Source organism: Peromyscus leucopus, chromosome 8b, assembly GCF_004664715.2.
Source record: "Peromyscus leucopus breed LL Stock chromosome 8b, UCI_PerLeu_2.1, whole genome shotgun sequence".
NCBI classification, from domain to species: Eukaryota; Metazoa; Chordata; class Mammalia; order Rodentia; family Cricetidae; genus Peromyscus; species Peromyscus leucopus.
This window is the reverse complement of record NC_051086.1, coordinates 60,049,479-60,074,159: the sequence shown is the minus strand read 5'-3', so window position 1 is coordinate 60,074,159 and position 24,681 is coordinate 60,049,479. Positions and strand designations below refer to the sequence as shown.

Below are 24,681 nucleotides of genomic sequence, written 5' to 3'. Positions count from 1 at the left end.
TTCAAAAAAAGAAAGAAAAGAAGAAAGAAAGAATGAACGAACAATCTGGGGAGCTGGGAGTGCAACTCTAGGATTGCCCTAGGATCAATCCCCAGCCCAGGAAAATAAAGAAAGAAGGAAAGAAAGAAAGGAGATGTAGGGGAAATAACACTAAAGTAATTACAAGTTCTCTTGAGGTAGTAGGAATGTAATGGTTTGCTCATTGTTTCCCAATTCGCACCCTGTGCATGTGCTGCGTCTAGGATAACAGGGTGGTTTTTGTTGAGATCCCAGAGATTGAAGCCCAGGCTTCCTGCCTGCCAGGCAAGCAGTCTACCACAGAAGAACATCTCCAGACCAAGCAAATTGCTCCTAGTTGCATGAAATTACAGTAAATGACATATTATTTAAAGTGCTCTGAAGGTAGTTGCTTACTCATAACGCCCTGTGTGGTCTTGTTGGACAGGTGCCACCATGTCTGCATTGATCCTAACTGCTTGCATCATTTGGTGCATCTGCTCCATCAAGTCTAACAGACACAAAGATGGCTTCCATCGGCTACGGCAGCATCATGATGAGTATGAGGATGAAATTCGCATGATGTCCACTGGCTCCAAGAAGTCCCTCCTAAGCCATGAGTTCCAAGATGAAACGGACACAGAAGAGGAAACGTTGTATTCTAGCAAACATTGAAAAACACGTTTTGCATATCTCCCTCCATAGGCACCAAGCAAAGCGACAGCTCCTCTTGGAGGACTGCAGTGAGAAGAAAGATTCCTCCTTCTTCAAAGAGCTTTGGGAAGTTATCCTGCTAAATTCCTATTCTCTGAATATCACGGGCAGTTTTGAACTTCCCTTCCTTAAAATACTCTTAACCTTTTCTAAAAATCTGATTTCTATTTATGCAGCAGAAGATGGGACAGCCACTTTGTTTTCCTTTTTAATTTAAGATGAGCTGTTCAGAGCTTATATAGTAACAGCATAAAGCCATCTAGTAGATGTTGTATTTTGTACATCAGGTATTTACTAGTGGCTTTAGTATTGTTTCTCTTTACTTTAAAGGCCAAAAGAATCTAGAAACATTAAGGCAGGGACACCAGTCAGACTCTGACATAAAGCTTTAAAAACTCGAGATATTTCTCCATCTACTGAGGAGTTCTCTTCTCCAGTTAGCAAATAGCTGGGGTTTCTCTTATTCAGGTAATGGAGGCTGGATGATTCTTAAACATATATGACATTAGAAAATGGAATAAATGGGCTTCCGTATTTATCTTTCTACCTGTTTCCAAGCTGGATCAGAACTGGTGGGCTGTGCTCTAAGCAGGATTTCACTACCTCTCTTGTAAGGTTTATCAAAGCTCTAAATATCCTCATCTTAAAGGGGAACACTCACTGGCTTTGCTGTGGAGGCACCAGGTGTCCCCGTGTGTAGAGGTCAGAAGGAGATGGAGCAGAAGTAAGGACTTGCCTGTCTTAACTTGGGAAAACCCACAGGTGCTGCTGCTTTATCTGTGAAGCACTCGTTCTTCTAGGAATGCCTGTTCCTTAATGTTTCCTAAGTCAGCCCCTTTCCGTACTGTACACCTACTGTTTCCAGATGACCCCACACCTAAAGGCCCCGAATTCTACTGATGAAAATATCTAGGAGTGGAAGAGACCTCCTTGGACATTCTTAATACACCTGGATCCATAATGTCTACACTTGATGCTCCAGCCCAAGCCTTCACCGTGTGATGGCATACTGTTAAAGAAATACTGTGGCCTTGTGTGTACAGGCCTCTGCAAGTCCTAATGATTCCTTTGACAGCTTTTTTTTTTTTAATCAGGCGATTATGTTAAAATTTTCAGTTCAAAGCTTTTAAATATGGCTCCCTCCATTTAAAAGAGTCAACTAAAGGACTGCCGTGTGATGGGACAGTGGTGTGAAGGTGTCTTCTTCACTGCCAGTCAGGCAAAGACCTGAAAGATTTGCATTTTATTGTGTCTCTTAATGCTGTTCAGTAGAATGATGCTTTTTGTAAGTGTGAGTCTTACCAATGACGTAACAGTTTGATAACTTTGAATGTTTTAATGGCCAAGTTGCTGCTGAACTTATACTAAATCAGGGGATCAAAAAACTAGCTCTTACCTTTCCAAACTGTATTCATACCATTAATGTATCAGTTACCCCAAAGCCTCAGCTCACCTTGGCCACTCGGCCACATTGGTGAGGAATGCATCAAAGTGGCTGTATGAAATCCAGATCTTGGTTCATGGAAGGGAATAATGAGATCATGATATTTGTTAGGTGTGGTCGGTTAGGTGGCTTAGGTTCAGCCATTCTGGAATTAGTGCTGGTATCAGCAGATCTGAACCCTTGTTTTACCATATGAACAGAACAGTTCGTGGAAGTTAATACTAGTGAAAGGCACATGGTTTCATTTCTTCTAATAACACTTTGTGTTTTTCTAAATGATGTGTATTGCTCTTTTTCAGCTTTATTTTTCAAAGTGCCAAGTCAGAAAACCAACAAGGGGCTTGTGGCTGGGCCCTGCTCGGGACATTACAGCTAGAGTACATTACAAAGACATGACAGCCTTTGCTTTACTAGCGTTGGTGTTCACCAAAGAACACCTTGCCGCTTGTTCTCGGATTAAGTGTGTTCTTAACAGTCCATCTCAGTGGTCAGAGGCCATGCCTTTTAAAGTATGTGTGGAATTTTTAGAGGTGAATATACAGAATACTTTTTCCTGAAATGAACCCAAATTCTGCTCTAAGTTTCAAGTCTTTGGTGAACGTCTAATGCATTGAGCTGGAAAGCCAGCCCTCTCCACCCTCTGTTACCTATGAACATGAATGTACACGATCCATGCCTACTAAGACTGTGTTCTTAGCCCTGCCTTTTTTTGTTTGTGGATCTAATCGAATGTTGGACCGCTTTGGCAGCAGAGGGCACTGAAGCCATATGGGATGGGGAATGCATTCCTTCAGTGTTTCTCCTGGAGACTTGCCATTTCTGTAGTCACGGACCCGAGTGTCACAGTATTAGGAACTTTGCCCCAGTCTGAGATGTGCCTTTCCTTTGCTCACAGGCTTTGTTTTGTCCTGGTGATGAGTTTATAAGCCTCCCCTCCCTGCTCCTTAATAAAGGCTACATGATTGGTAGGTGATGTTTAAAGTGTCTGCCTGTGAGGATGCACTTGTACTGACAAAGATTGCCAAGTGTATCTGGTGGAACTCTGGGTGGTGATGGGATCTGATCCAGCAAAGAGGACTTTTGGTCCTCACTGAAGGGAACTGGCTTTGGGACTCTGTCAGCCTCAAGGAAGGAAACATTGTATTTTTGGCTCAGTGTGCTTGGTTAATCTTTAAAGATTAGTGATTTCATCTGAATGAGATTTGCTGAATTAGTGAATATTAAATTTAAAACTAATTATGAGTGGAAAAATAAAAAGGTAGTACTTATGTCTGAACTTGCTGTGTTTTTGAGCTAGCCCCAGGTTACCAGAAACCAAGACTCGCTACTCCATTGATTTCTACTTATCCCCAGCATTAAATATGTTTATTGTCTTGTCACACTCACACTTGTGCCAGGTTTTATCCCTGCTCTCTTAGAAGCTTCTTGGCTATGAATCTGTCATGCTGTCCTGTGATGTGGGTCTCTGGCGGGATTGTTTTACGGTAGCAGCCCGGCATTTTCCCCAGTTTTTTCTTTATTATTACTAAAATTCCACTAATAGTTAAATATTCAATGATCTTTCTGTATAGCAACTTGTTGATAACTTTAGGTTTCTGGTTAATTTTAATTATAGCAGGTTTTGGGGGAGAGGGTGAGTAGGGCCTTTGATTAATGTCAATTGAGTTTGGATTTCTAGTTCTTGAAGAAAACCTTCCCAACACCCACTTCTCTTTTTATATTTGGCAAAAAATCATTAATGGTTCCACTGACTCTGAGAATACTCCCCTGGTTGATTCTGAAAGTTGAAAGTAGGTTACCATTTTGAGGCAGTTGGATAAAAATTATGTAAATATAGACAATGACGATGTTTATAAGTGGCATAACATGAATGTACTAGCTACATTCTGTGCTGCAGATTTTTTGGAGGTATGACATGGAATTTTTTATGTTCTTTTCACCTCTCTGCTTTCTTTCAGAATGATCCTCCCCAGCTCCCAAACCACCCTTAGCTATTTCTGTGGCATGCCTGACACCCATTCCTCCTAAGTGCTTTGGTCTTTGTTGGATTTCATGCACTGTGCCTTCAAAACGAAAAATTTAAAAGGAACTTTAAAAGAATTGAATAGTAGTTTTAAAAAGTTAATCTGTGTAATTTATGTGAAATCTAACTGTAATGAGGTCCTTTGTTTTTTATATATGTAAACAGATCTACTAATCCTGTATAAAAGTTATTTTATGATGTTTGTCTTTCTTTGTGTGTTGTCTCATAATCTTTATTCAAAAACAATAGGCCAAAAAAAGTTATTGCTCTAATTTTGAAAGTTTTAAGTTAAGTTTTTCTACCTGACTTAAGTAGAAAACAGTACCAAAGTCAGAGAACAGGGAGTCACCTATCCAATGTTCTTTCTGTAGGAATTGACAAACAGGTTTTGTTTCAGAAGTGACGGTATCACGTAGCAGCCACAGTTGCGTAGCTCGCCCAGAATGATGTGTTCAGCCACTCCACAGAAGTACCACACACACAGTAACAACCCAGGTTTTAACACTGTGCCCAGCACACGTCTATTCTGTGTGCTGTCCTTCAGATCAGGAAAGCACGAGAGGTTTATAGACCCATGTTAAACTTGTTTGTTAAAATTATGGTCCCTGTTCCAGGTGAAGCCCATTTAGAATAACCTGCCCTGATGTCAGGCGTGGCGGTGATAACATTTAGTGTCCCCTTGTTATTTAACAGGTTTCTTCGCTCTTGCTGTTCTACCGAGTTGGAAAACAGTTATGTAAACAAGCATGGGCTGTGCTGACAGGGAACTCATAGTTCAGACTAGAGGAACAGAAATGACATTAGACTGTGCTTCGGTAGCCTTTAGCATCTCTCAGTAGAAAGTCTCCTGAGCAAGTTCGGAAAGGTTTCAGCCTGGCCCAGCCTGGGATTGATGTCCTATGCAATGTGACCTTGAATTTCAGGACTCTCAGATCAGGCTCCGAGGCTCGTTTTCATGTTTGTTAAGTCTTCAGTAGAATGACAGTGTGGGTTGATGAGGTGGAGTTGGCTCAAAACTGGATACCTGGAGTGGCCGGTGTCATTTTCCTTCATCTGTTTCCTGATCCACTTGAAAGGACTTTTCCAGCAATATGAACAAAGCTCTTTTAGAGGTCATCCTTTCAGTTTAAAAGACATATTTAGATAGGACAGTTTGCTGGAACTTTCTTCTACCGTGTGGGTCAGTAGGTGGTCTGAAGTGTGGCAGAAGTTTTAATTTTCCAGACGCTTCAGACTGTCCTTAGGTGAGATTAGGTTGTCTTTACACTTCTTTGGTAAAAGCTTGTTTAACTGTTTGAAATCCTGTCCTGAGTTTGACCATTTTTTTTCATGCCTGAATCCAGAAGTCTTTTGGTTTTTTTTATAAACACGGTCTACCAGTTGTGTTCAGTTTTCAGATGTCTAGGAGCTGTTACCAGCATTGTGAATACAGTAGTCACTGCTCAGACACTTCTCAGTTATGAATAAAAGCCAGCATGCAGATCCGCATGTCCCATTCTCACTTCCATTTAAAATCCAACTCTACTGCTGATTCTCTGTTACTTAGTATAAATGTTAAATAACTATGCCATCAGTGACCTAAAACTTAAAAAGCAATGGAATGACATTTAAAATTACAGTTTCCACCAGCATTACCCAGTAATAGGTTTAAAGCAAGCACGCTACTTCTTTAGTACTTTTGGCTAGGTCAAATGGAATTTGGTTCCCTGGTACAGTGTAAACAAATGGGAATGAGATGAATAAGAATGACAGGTCGGCCTCAGTGGAACAGAGTGATGGAGAAGTGTGTGAGAGTCGAGTGCAGTTTTGAGTCTCTCTTGGAAGAAGACTGAAGACACAAGGGTACAGGTTCATGAATAGATTGAAGGCCTCGTAGTAATTAAAAGTGTCAGTATAGCTGGGCATAGCGCACGCCTTTAATGCCAGCACTCAGGATGCAGAGGCAGGCGGACCTCTATGAGTTCAAGGCCAACCTGGTTTATATAGTCAGACCCCTTGTCTCCAAAGGCAGGGGTAGGCATAGAATGGATACCTCAACTTTAGTGCAAATAATGTATTCAAATAGAAGAGTATGAAGAGACCAAGATAAAGTCAGAGTTGTAGTGGAAAAGAAGACTGATAGTTGTATACATTTAAGGTGGACCATTTAGAAACAGAAGAGAATAAACACACTGTTGATAACATTGTTCATATTCTAGGACTGTTATTGAGCTTGAGCCAAAGTGAAGGAGGTGTGAGGGAAGTTTAGACTGCTAGAGCAGAGCTGAGGGCGTAGCTCAGTGGTAAAGCAGCGGCCTACCATGGAGAAGGCCCAGGGTTCGTGGTTCAGCCTGAGCATCACCACCTGTTAGAATTCCAAGTGTTTCCCAGGACTCCAGCATCTGTACACACTGTCACTTGGGATGATCATATTGTTTCTGGAAGAGCCCAGCCTCAAACAAGCTTTTGGGTTAGGATCTGAAAAGACATAAGGAACCTAGAATTAATCCTAAAGACAGTATGGAATGAGTGAGGTGTGGGCAGGTTATGGTAATGGCAGGATTAGAGGATTGCTGGATTGGGGGTTTCGGATAGTGAATCTGCAAAGCGAATGCAGAATTGACTGCTGAGTTTTAATGTGGAGGATGTGGGTGTCAGGGGGGTACAGGGAAGGACTCTGTACTGTTTTCTCTTAAACAGGACTTGAATGATGGTACATTTGAGGAGGAGCCGGGCATAGGAAGGAGGATGCCTAGAGCCTGCCCAGCTACACAGAGCTCAGTTTCTGTGGAAGGTGTCTCCATCATAGAGGCAGAGGGGACCTCACAACTTTTTCACCACCGTAGGAACAAATAAAAAAGCTTCTCTTTGTTTCGGGTGTTGGCATTATCAAATGCTATAAAACAAGAAACAAAAGACAGTCAACAGGGACTATCACAAGAAACTATAAAATAAGAGACTTCTGGAAACAAGATATGAAAAATAAATTTAGAGAGTTGTTTTGGCCAGAAGATAGACTTGTAGACATTCTTAGGAGTCTTAAGAAATTTTAACTAGGTGGTGGTGGTGCATGCCTTTAATCCCAGCACTCTGGAGGCAGAGACAGGCAAATCTCTTGAGTTCGAGGCCAGTGTAGTCTATTAGTGAGTTCCAGGACAGTCAGGGTTACACAGAGAAACCCTGTCTCAGAGAGAGAGAGAGAGAGAGAGAGAGAGAGAGAGAGAGAGAGAGAGAGAGAGAGAGAGAGAGAAGGAGGAGGAGGAGGAGGAGGAGGAGGAGGAGGAGGAGGAGGAGGAGGAAAGAGGAAAAGGAAGGAAGGAAGGAAAACTCATTCCCAACAACAAACAAACATAGACTGAAAGTCTACTTTGAAAATACTGGCTGATGCCTGAGTGATTCCAACATAGAATGTAATACATTCTTCAAGGATGAAGATGAACTTGCAGATAGCTGGAAACACTGTCAGCAGCCTGGCTGTCTCCCAGTATTTCATTTCAGAATAATGCAAAACAGAAAAGGGGCGGGCGTGGGGGCACACACCTGAAATGTCAGTAATCTGAGGCAAGAAAGCAGGAAGACCCCTAATTTGAGGCCAGCCTGTCTCATAGCAAGAACCTGCCTCCAAGAAAAATGTATATAGAAATCATACACTTGATATAATATGAAAGTAGAGAATGTCTTAATCAAAATTGAACAAGATGAGAAAAATAAACATCACAGCATGTCCTTGCTAATACCCCTCTACCCTTCCCCCCCTCAGTGGCGCCACCAGGCTGGGAAGCGAACTGAGAGGAAGACAGGAATGCCAGCAAATGGATGTGCCGCTCCAGTGTTGATCTAGAATTACCGCCAGACAGACAAGGCTGTGCATCTGAAGGGTCTGATAGAGCTGTTCACAGTGTCCACTTGCAGCCCAAGGAATTTTCATACAATCCTGGCATATAAGAACAAAGAGTAGATATACAAAGCAAGCATCCAGTGATAGTCAATCATAAAGAATTTATTTTAATTCTTTGGTACACATAACTTCACCATTAAAGATGAAAACACTTACATGCTAGTGAGACAAATACACTTGTCTATTTTTACCTAAATCTGTGATACTGACACAGCGTCGTCAATTTCTTTTTCTTTTCTAGACAGGGTTTCTCTGTGTAGATTTGGAGCCTGTCCTGGAACTCACGCAGTAGCCCAGGCTGGCCTCGAACTCACAGAGATCCACTTGCCTCTGCCTCCCAAATGCTGGGATTCAAGGCGTGCACCACCACTGAACTTTATAACATAGTCTCGAATCTGAGCTGGATGCTTCAGGCAGCTGTCATTGCCTTTGTGTGGTGTGATGTCATGCACGGTGCAAAGTCTGGGCCGTGTGCTCGAACCAAAACTCATGAAGTACTGTGAGAAGACAGGCAAGCACAGCTCCAGACACCTTGGAATCGCTGCACACTTTATTGGGGTGGGGAGTCCGTTTTGAGTCAGGGTTTTTCTGTGTAGCCCTTGCTGTCCTGGAACTCACTCTGTAGCCCAAGCTAGCCTCAAACTCAGAGATCTGCCTGCCTCTGCCTCCCAAGTACTGGGATTACAGACACGTGCCACCACCACCTGGCATATATTTGATTTTGAATTAATTCTTTTTTATATGATTATTCCACACCATTTTATTGATTGATTTTTATATTGTTCGCATTTGTGTTTTGCCTACACGTATGTCTGTGTGAGTGTGTCAGATTCTCTGGAACTGGAGTTACAGACAGTCGTGAGCTGCCATGTGAGTGCTGGGAATTGAACCCAGGTACTCTGTAAGAACAGCCAGTGCTCTTAATCACTGAGCCACCTCTCCAGGCCTTGGATCAATTCTTAGTGGTGGCATGTTCAGAAACCTCTTACCACTGTCAACTCTATAAAGCATATGTTGGGTTGCTGGGCCCATGTAGAATCACCACATGGTCTAAAACACGTCAAAGTGGAGCAGACCACAAACTGGAGAGTCAGGGCTTCAATGTAAGCCTGATCTGAATTGGCTAGGTGTGACTTGAGGGCATCTTTGAGATGTAGCTTCTAATGAAGTGTAGAACACATAAGGAGAAGCACCCTTTTGACAATTGGGGATGAAAGAAAAGCAAAAGGCATGCTTTAGAATCCTGTCAGATGAAAACTGCAGAGTCGGAGGACTTTCTACCCTGTCACCAAAACCAAACCACTACGGAAGTAGCTGAACTTTTCTCTGTGACAAGAAATCTCTGCATGAAAATAAGATATGGATACCAGGGGCTGGGAGTTGGCTCAGTGGTTAAGAGCACTTGTTGCTACTGGAGAGGACCCAGGTTCAGTATATAGTACCCACATGATGGTTGACCATCTCTAACTCCAGTTCCTGGGGATCTGACACCCCTCTCCTATCTTTGGACACCAAGTATGCACATAGTGCATATACATGCAGGTAAAATACTCTTACATATAAAATAACTTCTTTTGGAAAAATTCTTTTAATTGCAGATAATATGATTATATATGAAAATACAAAATAATTTACAAATTATAAATAATATAATTTAGTTCTACTTGTAACTCTGGGTAGACTGAGTTGAAACAGACTATATTAAGAGCAATTACAAAAATTGGGCTGGGCATGATCACACACACTTCATCCTAGTAGTTGGGGAAACAGGCAGGTATACCTCTGTGAGTTCTAGGCCAGCTTGACCTATGTACAGATTCAGGACAGCCAGGGCTACTTTGTGAGTCCCACTGAGTCAAAATAAAAAAAAAGTTGGGATAGGAAAAATAAATACACACTAAAGAATTGGTGAACTACTAAGAGCTTAGTAGCCTAAAGCAAGTGAGTTGTGAACAGGATAATAAAATGTTTGCCATAGGCATTTGCTGTTTCCTACATGGAGTGAGGAGAAAGAGTGCTATCTACCTCTAATCCCAGCACTAGGGAGGCAGAGCCAGGTGCATCTCTGTGAGTTCAAGGCCAGCCTGGACTACCAAGTGAGTTCCAGGACAGGCACAAAGCTACACAGAGAAACCCTGTCTGGAGGGGGGGAGTGCTATCTAACAGCAGAGAAGCCAAGCAAGAGCAGAGCACCCAATAGGTTGGGCCTTGTCACTGACTGACAATTGTGTGAAGTTTTGTTTGTGCTCTAACAAATAAAGCTGGCCTGGAGATCAGAATGAAGAGCTAGCCACAAGTTAACCTCTAGGCCAGGCAGTGGTGGCACACAGCTTTGATCCCAGCACTTGGGATCTCATGCCTTTGATCCCAGTACTTTAGAGGCACATGTGTTTAGTCCCAGCACTAGGGAGGTGGAGACAGGAAGTGATACGACTGGGCAGAGAGAGGAATATAAGGTGGGAGGAGGCAGGAGCTCTTCCTTTTTGGTCAGCGGATTTGGTAGAGGCTCTCTAGTGGCTAGCTCCTTTACTTCTCTGATCTTTCAGCATTTACCCCGATATTTGACTCTGGGTTTTTATTATTAAGACCAATTAGTGCTACATCTGGCATCCAACTTTTTGGGCATGAATTCACAAAAAAGCCTCTTGCCTGTGGCTTTGCAGCCACCAGGACAGGCTGGAGCTGCACGAGGCCGGAGTCACCCCGCCTGCTAAGGTTTTCCTCAAGCCTCTGAGTGAGTTGGGATTTTTCAGTTGCAGCCTCTCTGCAGCAAACACCATAGGCTTCTGGACTCCAAAATCCACAGGAGTTAGCTGCCTTCATGTGTTCCCTTTTGCAGATGGCAGGCTCTCTGGCTTCTCTCCCAGGGGGTTGTGGGCTTTCCCTGGGCCCCCTCCTCAGGCTGCTGCCACACTAGGTAGCTGCCTTGAAAACTGCTCAGGCTTCTGTTCTATGCAGAGCAGTCAGCCCCACACTTGACTGTCATCTGAGTCGTCATGTTGGCAGATCTGGTGAGACAACTGGGAATTCTTAAAGTGGGAAATTAGTTAAAAGAGGGACTCCTTTCCCCCATTAAAAAATGGGAAACACTATTACAATGGAGGGAGTTGGGTCTCTATATGATAATACTTTGGCCAGTTTGGAAATGGAGCAATTAAATGAGAGGACAATTAATTTAGGTGGGATTTACATGATGTCAATTATAAATGTTATCTGTTTGATCATTTTTGTTTAATCATTAAAGTTGGTTAATATGTGTGCCAAGATAAAAGTTTTGGGAAAACTTATTAAAACAGATCATAGAGATATTCAGACCCAGACAGAGAAATTTAAAGGAGAACCAATCTCAGCATTGCATTATAAGGTTAGAGAGGAACAGCCTAAGGTTTTCAAACAACCAACATTAATTTATCCAGTAACAGGAATTACCAAATGATAGATATTCCCAAGGTTGTATAAGAGCTGAATGGATTCCTGTGCAAATGTTAGATTTGAGGAGATTCAAGGAAGTGATAGTCTCATATGGCATGCATTCACCTTTTGTGAAGCAGATGTTAAACTCGTGGGCAATTTGTAATAGAATTATACCTCAAGACAGGAGAGACTTGGTTACAGCAGTCTTGGAGCCTGGTCCTCAGTTACAATGGAGGACCTGGTAGAAAGATGAAGCTAAGACCATTGAACAATGAAGTAGGGCTAGAGGCATGGAAATCTCCCAAGACCAACTTCTTGAAGAGGAAGATTATGCTAATGTACACAGACAATCTCTATATGATGACCACACCCTGGCTTTATACCACACAGCAGCCTTGAATGCCTGGGACAGAATTGAAGAAGTAGAAAGAAAATTGAGCTTTTGAAATTGCTAATGCATGATGCAAAAGGATAATTGGGCCACTAAATGCAAGATCAGTACCTTAGAGGAATGGATCCTAGATACAGTCAATATTGAATCTCATAACCACAATGATGCTTGGGTAGGAGAGGTGATTTCCATATGTTTGAACAAAAGTAGTAATGTCAAATGTTTCAATTGCAGTAAACAAGGTCACCTACAAAGGGATTCTAAACAGGACATTCCTAAAACCAATGTTTTTTCTAAGAATAATCCCAACAGAAAGCCCCTCCCTTCTGGAGTATGCTGAAGGTGTGGCAAAGGCAGACGCTGGAATAATGAATATAGATTAACAAGGGACAATCAAGGTAATCCTTTGCCATTGGGAAACACCTTGAGGGGCCTCTCACAGGCCTCCATGTCAAATTCAATTCAGTCATTTCCTATCATCATGGAGGAAACTCCTTCCTAGAGCAATTAAAGAACCTAATGCCTATTGTAAAAAAATCATACAGCTCTGGATGATAGAATAGCTATAGAAGAGAGAACAAAAATTTCAGGAGAAACTGTAAAGTGAACATTTTGGCAAACTTCTATAAATGAACAAAGACCAAAATTAAAATACAAATAAATGACATTGTCATTGAAGGTCTTACAGACACAGATGTGGATGTAACAATAACTGCACCAGAATCTTGGCATCCAAATTGGGCTCTTCAGGAGGTAAATGTTCAGCTTTTAGGAATTGTTATCTCAGGTAAAACAGAGCATTTGATGGGTTGAATGCATAGGGCTAGAAGGACAGATAGGAAAATTAAAGCCATATGTGGCTAACATAGCAATGAATTTATGGGGACATAATTTGTTACAGCAATGGAATACTCAGATTAACATTCCTCTAATCTCAGAAATAAACCATAAATTAGCATATGTGTCTGGGGAAATATTAGAAGGTATTATAAAGAATAGTCACTGATCATTCAGGTTGTATAAGAAAAAGACACACAGCTGCTAATCTTTCAAAGGCACCAACAGCCCTACCTTTAAAATAGTTAATGGATAAACCTGTATGGGTTTGAGTAATGGCCTTTAACATCAGAGAAATTACAGGCTTTAGAACAGCTGGTACAGGAGCAGCTATGCTCAGCATATTCAAGAATTCTTCTGTATTTGTTATTAAAAAGAACTCTGGAAAATGGAGAATGGTAACAGATAAAAGAGCTGTTCATAAGGTGATCTAGCCAATGAGCTCTCTACAGTCTGGAATTCCTTTGCCTTCTCTGTCACCTAAAGGATGGCCTCTTATAGTTATTGATTTAAAAGACTGTTTCTTCTCAATACCCTTACAAGAAAAAGACTGAGAAAAATTTACTTTCACAGTGCCTACTTATAATAATTCTCAGCCTGTTAAGAGATATCAATGGAAGATTCTCGCACAGGGACTGTTAAATAGCCCCACCCTGTGCCAATATTTTGTACATCAGCCATTGGAAATGATTTGTAACAATTTCCTCAATCTATAGTTACTCTTACTAGATGATTCAAATGTAGATACTTTAGAAAGAATGTTTGGAGAAGTAAAGAAAATTTTGCCTTGTTGGGGATTACAAATTGCTCCTGAAAAAATACAAAGAGGAGATTCTATTGATTATTTAGGATATAAAATATGTCTACAAAAAAATTAGACCCCATAGGTGAAAATTAGGAAAGATCTATTGTGGACTCTTAATGACTTTCAAAGATTGCTAGGAGACATTTCTAATCTACAGCCCACACTGGGGTAAAAAATGATGAATTGAGTAATTTGTTCAAAACCTTAAATGGTGACAAAGACTTACATAGTCCAAGAGAATTATCAGCTGAAGCTGAAAGAGAACTGGCTTTGGTTGAAAAGAAAATACAAGATGCACATGTGAATTGTTTGGATCCAGAGCTTGATTGCATTCTAGTTATTTTACCCTCTACACATTCTCCTACAGGAATATTAATGCAGGAGGAAAGATATTATCTTGGGATGGATCTTTTTACCACATAAAAAGAGTAAAAAAAAAAAAAACTATGTGGAAAAGGTCTCTGAGTTGATTCTAAAAGAAAAATTGAGACTTTGTCAATTAGCAGGAATATACCCAGCAGAAATTGCAGTAACTTTTACTAATGATGAAATTGACTCATTATGGGCAGAAGATGAACACTGGCAAAAAGCTTGCAGTAGTTTTTTTTGGAGAGATTAACAACAAATACCCCAAAAGCAAAAGAATTAAATTTATAAAAGAACTGACTGGACTCTTCCTCATATCATATGGGAATTCCAATTTCTGGAGCCCTACATTTTATATTGATGCAAACAAGTCAGTAAAGGAAGGCTATAAGTCAGGAAATTTAAGTAAAGTGGCTCAAAACCCTTATGATTCTGTCCAAAAGTCAAAATTATATGCTATTCTGTGGTGGTATTCTAATTGTACTGAAATGTGATTTTGAATGTATGTTAATAAATAAAGTTGCCAGGGGTCAGAGCTATAGAGCCATAGACAGAGTGTGGCGTGGTGCACACGCCTTTAATCCATAGATATCTGTGTGTTCAGATACAGCCAGCATTGGAGACATATGCCTTTAAGATAGGGGCTGTACATTCAGACAGTGACGAGGCAGTCACGTGTGGGTTACAACAATGAGAAGCAGAACAATAATACTATAAAAAAACGTACAGACAGGAAGTAGCCCTCTTTCGGAAGCTGAGACACACAGCGAAGGTGAGATTTTAGCTCTGAGCTCTGACCTTCGCTTTCTCTTTTACATTGTTTTGTTTTTTTTTATAAGACGGTTAGTTACATCAACACTATTCTGATGGTATTAGTGAATTTTACAGAACCTCAACATAGTTACTGACTCTCAGTATGCAGAAAGAGTTGTTTTACACATTGAAACTGCTGAATTTATCTTGATGAGTCAGAATTCATTATTTATTCAGTTACAAAAAAATAATCAGGAATAAGAATCATCCCATATATACAACACACATCTGATCCCATATGCGTCTGTCAGGCCCTCTAGCACAAAGTAATGAAGAAATTGATCAAACTATTGATAGGAAATGTGCTAGAGGCCTCAGAATTTCATAAAAACACCATGTCACTAGCAAAGGTTTGAAAAAAGATTTTTTTCATTACTTGGCAAGAAGCCAAGGAAATGTCTACTTGTTCTTTATACAACCAAACTCCACTACCTGCAAGAAATAACCCAAAGGGTACTCATAGGAATGAAATATGGCAGGTGGATGTGTTTCATTTTGTAGAATTTGGAAAATTAACATATGTACATCACACCATTGAAACCTGTTCAGGATTTCAATGGGCAACTGTTTTGAGTTCTGAAAAGGCCGATTCTGTAATCCTGCATTTGCTAGAACCTTTGGCCATCATGGGAATACCTGTACAAATTAAGACTAACAATGCTCCAACATATGTCGCTAGTAAAATAAAAAAATATTTTTCTTATTACAATATAAAGCATATTTACAGGTATACCACATAATCCTATAGGGCAAGCAGTTATAGAAAGATCAAACAGAACTCTAATGGATATGCTAAATAAACAGAAAGGAGTAATAAAGACCCCCAGAAATAGACTGCATAATGCTTTAATAACTGAATTTTCCATTGGATAACAGACAAAAACTACAGAATTAAATCAGGCTGTATACTTTAAAGATGTGTTGACCTCAGAATGGAAACCAGGATATGTGTTGCGTTGAAGAAGAGGTTTTGCTTTTGTTTCCACAGGAGAAGAAAAGCTATGGATACCATCAAAATTGATAAAGGTTCAATATGAACAAGAGAGACCTCTTAATTAGAAGAGATTATAGTTCATCAAACAACGTGGCCATTCAATCTAGACTAACTTTATAACTAATAAACACTTTTCATTTGATCAGATATAACTTGCCAAAAAGGAACCTCCTCAAAATTAGGATTGGGGAAGGGTTTTGTTTTTGTCTTTTCAGGAGAACGAAGGCATCCAGCTAAGGAATCTGAAGACCACTGGACAAATGAGACATGTGAAGGAAAAGGACAAATCATCCAGAAAAAAAAAATGTCCCAAGAAAAAGAGTATATTGGCCTATTGGTATATCACATCTCCAACAGGATAAAATTCCATAAATCTTCCTAAATGTTTGTTTCTGCTGTTCTCTACAACATATAATGCAAAAAAGTCTTTTTGTAGTCTCAGTCCAATTGGAAATTAAAGCTGGCTTTGGAGTTGAAGTGTGGCTCTCTCCTTCTCTAAACCCAAGCATGCTTGTTGAAGGAAAATCCAAAATCTCTGTCTCATGTAAGAAGAGCCACCTGATATGGGACAGAAGAAAACCAAAATTAAGGGACTATTCTATTGCTACTAATCTCATAATCCTTTGGTTTTATTTTGACTCTTGAAAACTTTTCTTAAAGTATAAATATTATAGCAAGATTTATAAGATTTATATTTATAAGATTAATATGTATATGTTTAGAACTTTTTGTCATGATATTAATGGTCATATAGAGTACTAACTAATTTTAGAAAAAGGCTTCATCTAGCTTCCTGCACATGATTTCAGGTTTGCAAATATTGACCTCTTTGACATCTGATGCATATGACTTTTAAAATGTTTATATTTTCTGCAGTGAACCCTGACCATGCCTAACAGTGACCTTTGAAGTCCCCAAAAGGATGATGGGGTCCCACAATGAGGATTCCAACAGGAATACAATAGCACCACTAAGTTGAAAAACACCACCTAAAGATTAGCTTTGGACTACTAACTGCTCAGGAACATTTTGAGGTGGCTAACTGTGATGATCCAGCCTTACAGACTACTCTAGCCAGGACTTGAGACAAGCCTTGCACTTTCCCATTATGCAGAAACTGGATTAAAAAAAAATGGTACAGCTACCTCTCCCAGGACTTGATAATTAACCCAATTTTTTTCTTTTCAGGATCCCCTAAAGATGCTAGACAGCAGGAAGTAAATTTAAGAACATGACACCTTCCAGACAGTGGTGGCACATGCCTTTAATCCCAGCACTTGGGAGTCAAAGGCAGGCAGATCTTTGTGAGTTCAAGGCCAGCCTGGTCTACAGAGCGAGATCCAGGAAAGGCCGCAAAGCTACACAGAGAAACCCTGTCTTGAAAAAAAAAAAGAAAAGAACATGACACCCACATTCCCAAAAGGTAGAATGGTTGGTTTTTGGTCTTTCATTGGGTTATGGATATCTGTCATCGTTTAGGGTGGTTGGTTATAAGTTATTATTGGTAATGGTCAGGAAAAAAGTTGAACAAAGGAGATTAGATTCAAAGTTCTTGTTTTAAAAAGAAAAATGGAGGAAATAGATATGATAGGATAAGGGTACATTATTAAATCTACTTTTAAACAAAAAAAGCAACTAATAGTCTTAAATATGAATTTTTGTATGTTGATACAAATTTAAGGTTATTTTTGTTAGAACATATTGTACATACGTTTCTATTCTTGTTCAAGGTGTTGTACCTATACAGCTCATTTAACAATGTAATGTAAATTTCTAGTCCTTGAAAGTTATTATTACAAACTATTTAGGATAATAAAGAAATTCAGGTTAGTAGTTAGCCACCTATTAAAATCATGTTAGGTATGTTTTCAAGGTCAAACAGAGAGCTATTTTTAGATAGGCAAGTGGTCTTCAAATACTTCAGAGATCTACAGAATATGACATTTAAGATGATTTAATAACAGGTTTTTTTTTTTATGGCAATGAGACATGTCTGCTCCTGAAAACACCAATCTACTTCAGAGAAGATGATGGGCATCGAAGAAATTCCACATGGACTTTACTTTCTTTGTGGCAAAAGTAAGCCACTGGGCAAGAAAGTGCTCTTGCCTCAACTGCTAACAATATGCTTTCCAAATTGGACAAGCAGAACACAAAGAAAGTGGCTGCCAAACTTTGCCAAGGCAAGGTGGGATAGCCCTTCAGAATATCCTGCTTCACAGGAAAGTCTGTCAGATATGCTAGACCTGTAGGCCAAAGATGGACACCCCAATGTTACAGAGGAATCTTGGGCGACTGTCCAGGCAGCCAGATGTTTTTTTCATTTCTCACAGTTTTTAGAAGTCACTTGCTTGCATTTCCTGCTTACTTGGGTAATATTATTTCTTTCTTGGTCTCTGATAGAGTTGGAGACTTTATAGTTATAGTTTTCCTTATGAACATATTCAGAAAAGAAATTCACTAAAGAAATGTAAAGTGTATAAGATTGAGAAACATAAAAAGTTAGTTTGGGGTTGGTAATGCAAGTTAGGATTGAAAGTAAATTAGGTACAACACTTTGGATTCACCAAGCTATGATAGATAATGGAGTATTTTCTCTGAATTTGTCAAATGCTAATGGACTAGACATTGTTAATGTAATTATTGCTTTTCTGATCATTCAGCATTTACCCCAACATCTGACTCTGGGTTTTTATTATTAAGACCAATGAGAATTCATGCTACAGACAATAATCCAGCATGTCACACAGTGGACACAGGTAGACCTGCTTTCTGTTAGAAAAGGAAGAGCTTCACAGTAAAAGTAAGGGCTAACCTAAAGCAATCAACTTCCACAGAGAACCACACCTGGTACCAGTTCCACCCACAGTGAATTGAGCTGATCTGTCCCTACTCCAACTGTCTGCAAGAGACAGAGGTAAATTCTGGGTCAGAGAAATGGCTCAGGGGGTGTGGTGGTTTGAAGTGGAATGGCCCCCATGGACTCATGGGTTGGAATGCTTGGTCCATAGGGAGTGGAACTATTAGGAGGTGTGGCCTTGTTGGAGGAAGTGTGTCACTGTGGGGACAGGCTTTGAGGTCTCATATATGCTCAAGCTACACCTAGTGTGGCGGACAGTCTTCTCCTGCTGCCTGGGAATCACGATGTAGAACTCTCAGCTCCTCTTTAGCACCATGGCTGCCTGTGTGCCAATATCCTTCCCTAAATTGCAAACTGAAACCATCCATCTCAAAAGGGGTTGGGGGGAGATGGGGTAAGGAGTGCTGGGGAGCAAGGGAGAGAGCTACTCTGGTTACCTGAATGTCTGAAGCCAGGGAAACCTAAGTGTCGTGGGATGTGAGCAGGATGAATATCCAAGGTGTGGCACCCAAGCAGTAAACAAAGAACAGAGGCATCTAGATACCCTGAGAACTCCTACGGGCCGGCCAGACTATAGGCCTATAGCCCCAGCTACTCTGGAGGATTAAGAGTTCAAGGCTTTTAGGGTACAGAATAAGTTCAAGGCTAAACCAGGCAATTTAGTGAGACTCTTGTCGCAAAATTTGAAGTTAAAAAGGGCTGGTGAGGGAAGGGGAGGTGGGCATGGCTCATTCAGTAAAGTGCAAGCATGAAGACCTGGTTTGATTGCCCAGCGCGCACATAAGAATCTGGCTGAGGCTGCACACACTCTCAGTACTGGGAGGGCAGAGACAAGACCATCCCTTCGGTTCGCTGGCTAGCCAGTCTAGCCAGATCAGTTCAGTGAGAGCTCCTGTCTCCAAAAATAAAGCAGACAACTGAAGAAAACACTGACTTCAACCTCTGGCCTACACACACACACACACACACACACACACACACACACACACACACACGCACAAGGGCTGGAGTTATAGCTCAGTGATAGAGTACATGCTAGATGTGGAAGACTAGGTCCAATGCCAGCATTATAGGGAAAAAAATCCACTCTATCTGAGATCTGAACCCATGTGGCTACCTGTTCCAAAACCAGAAGTATATTATGGAAGAGGCAAAAGTTACTACTAGGGATGTAGTTCTTCTGCCAAGCCAAGGAATACCCCAAACTATTGTACTGCTACCATATCATGTCATATCATATCATATCATATCATATCATATCATATCCTACATTCCTGAAAACTTTGATCAGGAAAGACTCATAGAACACTGCAGATTATCCCCTGGCACTCATACTGTATCTGTAGGTTTGTCCAACATGAACCCCAATGACCTGGTGAGACCCCAACAATCTTAGTGACAGCTTCGTAGAACACACCCAGCACTAGTGCCCGTTTCCTTGACTCTTTCATGGGTTACAGTGTTGAAGACCTGCTGAGCCAGGCATTAGAGGATGCCATAATCAGTCAGGGAGCAGAGTCCTTGCTGTTTGTCTCATGTGATAGAGATTCCATTACATGATGATTGTAAAGCTTTTGACTCTTACACCTTATCTACAGGCAGGATCTCCTCCTAGTCTGAAAGAGAATCCAGCTTCCCACCTCTAACATATCATTTCCTGTGGTGGTTTGAAAGAAAATGGCCCCCAAAAGGGAGTGGCACTATTAGGAGGTGTGTCTTTGTTGGAGTAGATATGGCCTTGTTGGAGGAAGTGTGCCACTGTGGAGGTGGGCTTTGAGGTCTCCTATACTCAAGCTAAGCCCAGTGACAGAGTTTACTTCCTGTTGCTTGCAGATCAAGACGAAGAACTCTCAGCTCCTTCTCCATCACCATGTCTGCCTACACACCACCATGTCCCACCATGATGATAATGGACTAAACCTCTGAACTGTAAGCCACCCAATTAAATGTTTTATAAGAGTTGCCATGGTCATGGTTGTCCCTTCACAGCAATAGAAACCCTAAGACATTTCCCATTCATTCCCCCTGCCAGGGTTCATCTCTCAGGTCCTCCAAGCTAGGTAGGGCCTTTCCTGGGTCCTAAATGGCACAGTCACAGTGTCTCCTCTCCTTGCCCCTGAGGTGTGAGTTTGCTGACAACGAAGTTCCTGTTGGGGCTGGCACACCTCTGTGCTGCCGAGCTGCTGGCACACCTCTGTGCTGCCGAGCTGCCTGGTGTGGATCTTTGGTGCATCCAAAGAAACAGGTAAAGAGCTCTCTAAGGCAAACATTCTAAGTTTGGCATGGTCTAGTGCTGGGAGCTTTGATTAGAGATATTTTTCTAAATCTCTTGCACACCCTTAGAGTAACTGGTTCTGTATTAAAGAACTGCTATGTAATGATGCTACATATTTGTGTTGGTGTTTCTATGTTAGAAAAGTATAAATGCTTATGTTACATGTTAATGGGGAGGAGGGTCTAATAAAGGAGAATAGCTCTTTGCTTCTCATTTTCAAATTAATGAAGCGTTTTCAGATGACTGGGTCCTCTGAACCACTCTATGGGAAGCCTGCTTACATACTCACCCTGAAGCATGAAAAGGAACTCTCAATAGACTAAGAGGGATAGGTTTAGAGGCTTCCATGTCTTCTACTAGATAAATGAGATTGACCTGAACATTGCTTTCTTGTCACACATGGTGTCCACACAACCTGGTTTCTATGTGTAAATCTGTGTTTGAAAACCCTACCTTTCAATGTAGACAGAGACTGTAGGAAACCCAATGTCGATACCCTGTTGTCTCTTCCAAGAAGACACTCTGTTGGAAAGTCATGGCACATTTTTGAACAGTTAAAAAAAGCTGTCTGCCAGGGCTTCAGGAACACCTCAAGAAATCTTCAGTTCAGTATTACCACTAATAGCAGTAAATACGAGACTAAGATCTGTAGAATTACAGATTATTAAGTCTGTAGGAGCAGATCCTCTAACTCACCAAAAGATACCATGGATTTTGATTCATTCTTCTATATTGCATGCCTATGTTTGTGTGGTATCTGTGCATGTATATATGCATGTTTGCATGTGTATAGGCATACATACATGTGTATGTGCATGTGTACACTAGAGGTTCCTGTCAAGTGTCTTCCTCACTGCTCTCCTGGTTCTCTCACTTGAACAAAGCTCACTGATTGACTAGCCTAGCTAGCCAGCTTGCTTCAGGGATTACAGGCAAGCAACCACACTTGCCTGGCATTTACGCCAGTGCTGGGAATCTGAACTCAGGTCCCTACATTTGCGCAACACTTTAACCATCTCCCCTAGTTCCTGGTTCATGTCTCCATCTCTAGTCTGCATATGGATGTTTTTTGCTGGTCTTCAGCTGAGGTCTAAAGTGCCATTGGACTTTAGGCTCGTGCACAGCTGCTGTGGGGCTCTCCCCACCTACCATGGGAGAACAAACTCAGAGGCCTAGTAACGAGGGAACATGGGCTCATTTAAAGAAAACTATTTTTTTCTAATATGTTATTACTTGGAAAGACTCCACCTCCTCCAGCAAGGCTCCACCTCCTCCAGCAAGGCTCCACCTCCTAAAGGTTCCACAACCTACATAGCACCACCCACTGGAGACCAAGTGTTCAAATACATGACTCTGTGGGAGGACATTTTACATTCCAACCATGAAATTTATAATACCTAAAATATTCACAATACATTTTTAATCTTTAATTTTCTATTTTGTGTGAGAGATACATTTGTGTGTGTGTGTGTGTGTGTGTGTGTGTGTGTGTGTATACATGCAGATATGCATGCATTTGTGTCCGTGTGGAGGCCTGACATGGATGCTGGATGTCTCCATTAATCACTCTCTACTTGATTTTTGAGACAGGGTCACCCACTGAACCTGGAGCTTCACAGGTTCCACAAGGTTGGGGGCTGCCAATGAGCTCCTGCGATCTGGCCATCTCCCCACTCTACCCCCAACACCCACACTAGAGTTACAAATTCAATCTACTATTCCTGGATTATTTATTTTTAACATAGGTGCATGGATGGTAGGGGATTCGAACTCATGTCCTTGGGCTTGCTTTACCAACTGATGCATCTTTTCCCCACCCTAAAATACTCAAGACGCATACATAGACAGACATATATCACTCATACCAAGACCCCAGGAAATGTAAACTAATGAAAGAGCACAACCAATGGACTCCAACATCCAGATGTCAGGATTATCTGACGAAGAATTAAAAACACCTATGATGAAAACAATTTGGAGAGCACTTATAAACAAACTCTTTTGATTTTGCTTGTTTATTTTGTTCTCTGAGATAGACTCTTTCTACTCAGCCCTGACTGTCCTGGAACTCACTATGTAAGCCAGGCCATCCTCGAACTCACAGAGATCCACTTGCTTTTGCCTCCCAAGTGCTGGGACTAAAGCTGTGCACCACCACACTCGGCTATAAACAAACTTGCAACAAATGATGTTTCAGAGTCTCAGCAGGAAATTGTGTTCACAAGGAAAAGAACGTGAGGATGTGAGTGCAAGTTTTCAGATCTGAAAAATTCAATCATTGAAATAAACTCACCAAATAGGTTCAGCAGCGACATGGAGGGGGCAGAGGAAGGACCCAGTTGTTTGTTAATCAACGTGTAGACAGAAGAATGGATATTCTCCAACAGAACAACGGGGAATAGAGTTTTAGAAATGAGTACTGGTGGGCATTGGAGGGGAGAGGGCTCAGTGTTCTGTCTGAAGAATGATCTGCAATAGCCATGCTCTTTTCAAATGAATGCACTTTTTAGGTACACAGCAAGTGGAAGTAAAAGAATGAAACAGCCAACAGGAAGGAGGTAATAGTTCATGAGATCAGACACTTACGTCATCCAGCAGAAAGCAACTGCGGAAGCCTGGAGAACAGAAACAGTCAGTTGGAGCCTCTGATCCACAGAAGGGCTCCAGGAAGGAAGTCTTCTCTTAGGTGACACTGCCAATGAGCTGTCCCCACCACAGGCGTCTTTATTCTGGGAAGGTGAATGGGAATGATTGGCCCTCCAGCTGTGATCAAGGACACACTGTTTAGACTCAAACACGTTACTCTCTTCTGTTCTCATGGACATGGTATTTTGACTCTTTGGGCCATTTTGCTGTTCTACTTTTCCCTCCTCAAAGGACCAGCCAGCCAGCCCATCCCCAGACGGGCCATCTGATGAGACACTTTAAGAGAGACATTCTTGGGTATGAAGTGTGTGTATGGGGGGGGGGCAGGAAGTGGCAACCCTATGTCCACAGCTAGCTTCTCAATAAACAACACATAACCATTTATTAATATAATGCATACGATACTCAACCCGTAAAGTGCCTGGCATACAGGCATGATGTGAGTTCAGATCCCTGCACAAACATGAAAAGCCAGGCAGAGCTGCCTATGTCTCTAATCCCAGCACGGGGCAGCAGAAGTGGGGCTCGCGGGCCGGCCAATCTAACCCAATCGGTGAGCTTCGGGTTGTGGGCATATTAGGAAAGGGAAGGAAGCAGTTAGCACACCCTTGCTGATTAGAAAGGAGACAGAAGACTGAGCTCTGCTGTAGACATAAGGAAACCAGGGAGTGAAGAAAGCCTCACATGCTGGGGAGAGGAAGATAGGCACAGGTGGAGAGGTGGGATGAGGCAAAGAGCCTCTAGCTCCAAGAAAGGAAAATGCTGACTGAAGATGCATTTTCCCCCTTGAGACAGGGTTCCATTCATCCCTAGCTGCGAACTTCCTACGTAGCCGTGGATGACCTTAAATTTCTGATCCTCCTATCCCCACCTTCTGAGTACTAGGATTGAAGGCATGTGCTACCTACCCATGTTCTGTTTACGGAGTGCTGGGGATCGAACCCAGAGCCTTTTACATACATCTAAGGCAGACATCTTACACACTAAACTACACCCCACCCCCCAAGTGCCCAAACATCTAGTTAGGGGGACATGAGAGAACTGTGAGTGTCTCTCCTCTCAGTCACCTGCTAAAAGGAGGAGCAAGCCTAAGACGAACGAATCGAAGGTGGAGGCCGTAAAAAGAGAGATTCAGGCCGCGTCATAAGCTAAACCGAAGTTTTCTAACGTGCCACTTCAGGCTGTAAAATAGCGAACTGTCCACCAGGTGGAGCTATCGACGGAG

The 24,681-nt window shown here is 41.5% G+C and overlaps 1 protein-coding gene and 1 long non-coding RNA gene across 2 annotated transcripts in view; one reads left to right on the top strand and one right to left on the bottom strand.

Annotated features, from left to right (window-relative positions):
• Positions 1–4,380, top strand: part of Cpd (carboxypeptidase D) — a 64,455-nt gene extending 60,075 nt beyond the window's left edge. The window contains exon 21 of the mRNA XM_028866796.2: positions 446–4,380. Within this exon, the coding sequence (XP_028722629.1) occupies positions 446–672 (227 nt within the window). The 3' untranslated portion in view covers positions 673–4,380. The remainder of the gene's footprint in view (positions 1–445) is intronic.
• LOC119086997 lies at positions 2,407–23,682 on the bottom strand. The gene is made up of 2 exons (XR_005090412.1): positions 23,397–23,682; positions 2,407–6,635 (listed from the first exon to the last, which is right to left on the bottom strand). It is a non-coding gene; the product is annotated as an uncharacterized LOC119086997 (long non-coding RNA).
• Between the last annotated feature and the right edge of the window lie 999 nt (positions 23,683–24,681).